Source organism: Cyprinodon variegatus, unplaced genomic scaffold (genome assembly GCF_000732505.1).
Source record: "Cyprinodon variegatus isolate N-32 unplaced genomic scaffold, C_variegatus-1.0 Scaffold452, whole genome shotgun sequence".
NCBI classification, from domain to species: Eukaryota; Metazoa; Chordata; class Actinopteri; order Cyprinodontiformes; family Cyprinodontidae; genus Cyprinodon; species Cyprinodon variegatus.
This window is the reverse complement of record NW_015150905.1, coordinates 37410-42532: the sequence shown is the minus strand read 5'-3', so window position 1 is coordinate 42532 and position 5123 is coordinate 37410. Positions and strand designations below refer to the sequence as shown.

The following is a 5123-nucleotide window of genomic DNA, read 5'->3' as shown; positions in this document are numbered from 1 at the left end:
TCGATCATCTAATAATCATATTTAAACTGAAAAGGACTAAGTAATGTTTGAGTCAAAGAAGAAAAAAAGAAAAACCCATGTCTCACCTCGCTACCAGTGAACCGGCAGGGGGACAAAACAGGGACAGCATCTCCCTCATACTCGAAAGAAACTCCACTAAAATGAGACTTGGCCAAACCCACCAACTCCTCATGATTCACACCTGCAGACAGAGCAGATTTTATTCCAGCTCTAATCACCCCTGCCTCTTATTATATGTTAGAAAGGAAGCTGACGACTCACCTCCTGCAGCAGCCAGCACCATGCGGGGAGCTTTATAATGGCTGTTGATGTAATCCACCAAGTCCTGACGGGTCAGATTCCTGCCAGCAATGAGTACAAGGACCAGCATTAGTTTTAGCAGCCATGTTAGCTTTACATTACAGTAAATAATGCTGCAGCAGCCCCACTAAGGAGCTACTTTTGGAAGCACAAACTGTATCATTAGAAATGGAGCAGATTCAGCCTGGCTGTTCTGGTAGTGAATGTAATACTTGACACAGACAGAGTAATGTTAGTCTCCATTCCCTCCTACCTGGCACTGCTGGAGGGCCCCAACACACTCTGTCCAAGCGGTGTGCCCTGGTAGGCTGTGGCATGCAGCAGGTCCAGACAGACTTCCTGCAGGTTGCCTTCCACCTCCTCCAGCTCACGCAGCACCACGTTCCTCTGCTGCTCGATTTCTGCCTCGTTCAGCGAGCAGCTCTGCACCACATCCGACAACAACTCCACAGCTGGAGTTCAGTTTGCAGTGAGAAACAAAGGAAAATGGAGTTATGCGACAGAGTCAAACTCATTGCAATTTAATATGAGCAGAGTACTCATGACTTGAACTTCTGAATCGCTTTAAAATCTGATGACTTTTAGGATATCATTGATACGGCCACTTTGTTTGCTCACCTTTAGGCAAGTCTTTGGAAAGGGTCTTCATGTAATAAGCAGTATGCTCCCTGGAGGTGTAGGCACTCAGGTGAGCACCCATAGCCTCCACCTGCTGTTCTAGGGCAGTTTGGGGGTGCTTCTTTGTTCCCTGAAGGGAAAGATAGCTTGATTGAGAAATCAGTGCACCAAAAAATGAGCATCATTTGTTGTATTGTAGCAGTACCGATGGGTTGTTGAGGCGCAATGAAGGATTCCAACACATTGCCAAAATGTATTGATACTGTGCAAGTCAATACTGACACCTGCTGGCCTTTAAAATCCCTACATGCAGCCCATTTGGCATTTACACATATTTTAAGCAATGTTATATTGTGTTATTTAATATTTTCATTTATATAAAAATATTTTTTATATTTTAAGATGCAGCCAATAAATAATGTGAACATATGACATAATTGAAAACTTGAGGTGAACATGTGAGTAAGGATGCTTGCAGAATAGCATTTTAAAAGAATTACAACATAAGTACAGTAAACTAAGTCAATTCGAATATAAGAATCAAAATGATCCTACACTGTTAAAACCTTTATTTTGCTTTGAGGCTGCTCCATATTTCTTCATGAATTTGATAATGAAATGCAAAATATCAGAGAGTTTCTTGGCGGATGCATCCTAGTGACAGGTGTACTCAGGCCAGCTGACAGCCTTGGCTGGGCCTGGGACAGAATTAATAAGTAATTAAATATATTTATTTAATGCAAGCATCTCAGGTAACATTTAAATGTTTATATTTACAAAAAGAGAATTTTCCAGTATTTTATTTTATGAAATATGCGGCACAATTGGCTTTCCATACCTGCTCCAGTCGCATTTGATCCCGATCCCATTTATAGATTTTTTTTTTTTTTACACTTGTGCCAAATTGTCAAATTGGACAACAAAATGTTCTGGTGAAAATCCTTTTTAAGCAGTTATGGCTATACAGATTGTCAATTTATTGGCTTCCATGGCAGTTGATGCGCCATGTAGTCACGTCAGTCAAATTCAAAACATTTTTATCTCTAAACAATATCCATTGTTGCGGTGTCAAGTATAACTTCATCTTGCAAAGACAGGGAACAAAACCTTTACAAAAACCGCTATGTTGTTTTCTCCATCAGAGCGCTTGCAAGCTATAAACTCCTTATCAGGCTTTTGCAGGTGAGGGCGATCTAAAGTTCTGTTCGATCTAAAGCTGTTCCTGCAGCTTGAGGCAGCTTCTTCAGGTGGAAGTCGCTGCATCCTTCATGTTAAAGTAATAAGGTGCAGCCTGACCGATTACACAGGGGAAGGTTCTGTATTTTCCGTCTCCACCTCCAGCCTTATGTGAAGCAGCTTGACAAACTTCAGAGAAACTGCGTCAGCAGCATAACCAGTTAGAAGGAATGGCTGGTGGGGGTACTTCCCAATACTGCAGTGGATAATCGAAAGAGTAATAATGGAAACACTTTTATGAAACTTAAGAATAAAGCTCCAATTTCCTTGCTAAAATCTTAAAAAAATACTTTTACAAAATGTATTATTTTGGGTCCCCCTACCCTGGGCCCAGGACAACTAGAAATGAACAACATGCCGCTCTAAGCCAATATATGGAGTACGATTCTTCTGAAATAACCAGGGATTTATCCAGATATCAGCTGGTAATCACAGCTGTACAATTTGCAGATTAATATCATATCTGATATTTTCTTCTAATCATTGAATAAACTAAACCTTAGGAATAATGCGAAAAACGATATTAAGTGAGAAATTTCACTTAGCTAAAGAAAAAATAAAAAGCAGTAAAGGATTTTAATACAAAGCCAGAACAAGCACAGAAGCTTTGGAAATTATTCCAAATGAGATTATTTTATACAACCTACCCAAACCTGGCTGTGGTTCATTCAGGCTGAAAGCAGGCATGCCTTCTTCCAATTCTCAAGCAAATTTTCAGTGAACCTTTAAAGTGTTAAAACTATAAAATGCCAATTAGACACTTTTTGTCCAATCGGAGCGAATTGAGCAGGCAATGCAAAATGTCAGGTTGATATACGTTTAAGGCAGGCCTTGCTATAATAAACAGAAAGTGGATTTGGCCAGCCAGCATGGTCCACAGGTCAGCAATGGAACACTGTTGTAAAGGAAAAATCCGGTCATATTCAGAATTCAAACTTCTGAAAGTACTTTAAATATAAAATGATCACATACTGTTCAATAAATGTTTTTAATTAAGAGTAATTTAATTTAAATGTGCTTTACCGTAGACGTCCATGTTTGTCTTAGAACACTACTGCCCCCTACTGGTTTGTGAGGTCACAGTGCGGCATCGGCTGTTGAGCAAGTACAAATGTTGTATCTGGTGCTTGTCACAACACGCTATTATCCAAGTCATCTTGAAAACATTCTTCTTCGAAATGTTGGTTACATATTACATGTTTTTTTTTTTTCCTCTGACCAGAAATTTGATGGCAAATCCTCCCTCTTCAAGATGGGAATCCAACGATGAACCCATGGATCATGAATCCGAAAGATTAAATAATTATTTTTTTTCCCCACTTATACCCGATGTATTACAACATCCAACTGCTATGTACGTGGGCATTGTCAGTTTAACTATAGCTCCTACGAATTTCAATGGTAAGGTCCTCTGGAAATCTAAAATAATTGTTGTTGATTGCAGATGTGTTTAATAGTTTCCTCTGATTTTGCTTGTAAAGCGGGCAGAATGTCCCTAGGCTTACCGCACTGTGACGTCACTGCCAGAAGATGTCAGGAGTGAGGTGTTACTATAGTTGGGCAATAACGGTCAGTCCCGTACTCCGTGATTGCAGCGAAAATTATTGTTTTCATTTTTTTACTGATTATAAAGTTCTGGTCTGTTTATCTCCAATTTAAATAATAGTATCGATAAAGGAATTCCCTAATCCTGTAACCCCCTTTGATTCACAACTAAATGACAGGTTGTACCATCATGGGAAAAAAAACAGCAGCTTCAGTGCTGTCAAATGTTATTTTAATGAATAATAATAATACATGCCGTCCATCAAAATGCAACTAAAATATATTTCACCACACCTGGCTAGAAGTTATTTTAAGAGCATTTTAAACACTGGGTCATTACTTTACCTTAAAAGCCACATGCTCCAGGAAAAAGCCTGCTCCATTGTTCTTCTCGCTCTCATAACGACTGCCAGCACTGATCCAGAGTCCAACCTGTCAAAGGTAAGATTTTTCAGTGCTCAGCAAGTCTATGGTGTACTTTTAACTCGCAGTTCAGTTAGGACAGAGTATAGTGGAAGAAGAAAAAGGAAAATCGACATGCTCTTACCGTGCAAGTTGCATGTCCAGTATCTTCAGATGCAACCCTCAAACCATTGTCAAGGGCAGTCAGTTGGGTTTCAGGGACTCCTGCAAGGCTTTGAGCATAGCTGACTGAAGCCTGTCCACGCCTCAAAGACAGTAGGATAGGCTAAAGGATGCAAGAGAAAAAAGAAAAATGTAAGTACCTTGTTTATCTATTATTTAAGTCTACAGCTACAGTTTGGGCTTCAATCACCAATTGGGTTAAATCTACTGCTGTTCCATTCCTTCATCCAAAACAAGTTTTTCTTTAGGTTTTACTGGTTTCAGAATATTTTCTCCAGTTAAGAGCAAAGCTCAAGTTTATTTTAATGAAAAAAAAGAAAAAAAAACACGCTGGATTTTCTTAAGATAAAGAAAACCTAAAACTACCTAAACACACACAATGTTAGTGTTGAAAGTCATAAATCCACCAAAAATCAACTGACTGGACTAGTGGTATCAAAAGCCTTTATTTCTTACTTTGCAGCCTGGGCGCCCAAGCTTTCCTTCACAGCAGTAGCAAATCCTAAACACTGTCACATGGAACGTTTATGCTTTAAGATTGATGTGAAGTTTACATCTAGTAATGGAAAAAATCTTCAAAGGTGAAGACAATCAATACAAATAGTTTGACCTCTAAAAACAAGCACTTAAGTACAAGTTTAAAAACTAAAGCTAGGGTGACAAGACATCCTCTTTTTCCCGGACATGTCCTACTTGTCATACATAAAAAAAAAGTGCGGAGAGATTTCAAAATCGTCCGGGATTTTGGTTGACTAAAGTGCAGCAGAACCGAGCCATCAGCACCGCGGTGAAGTTGGTTTGAAGTTGCATATTGGATA

General features: G+C 39.3%; 1 protein-coding gene across 1 annotated transcript in view; it reads right to left on the bottom strand.

Moving 5' to 3' along the window:
* LOC107093912 (cytochrome b-c1 complex subunit 1, mitochondrial-like) overlaps positions 1-5123 on the bottom strand; it is a 13469-nt gene that overhangs the window by 5466 nt on the left and 2880 nt on the right. The window contains exons 2-7 of the mRNA XM_015389259.1: positions 4268-4408; positions 4066-4152; positions 940-1069; positions 575-773; positions 283-362; positions 76-202 (exon numbers count right to left, since the gene is read on the bottom strand). Coding sequence (XP_015244745.1) covers positions 76-202; positions 283-362; positions 575-773; positions 940-1069; positions 4066-4152; positions 4268-4408 — 764 coding nt within the window. The remainder of the gene's footprint in view (positions 1-75; positions 203-282; positions 363-574; positions 774-939; positions 1070-4065; positions 4153-4267; positions 4409-5123) is intronic.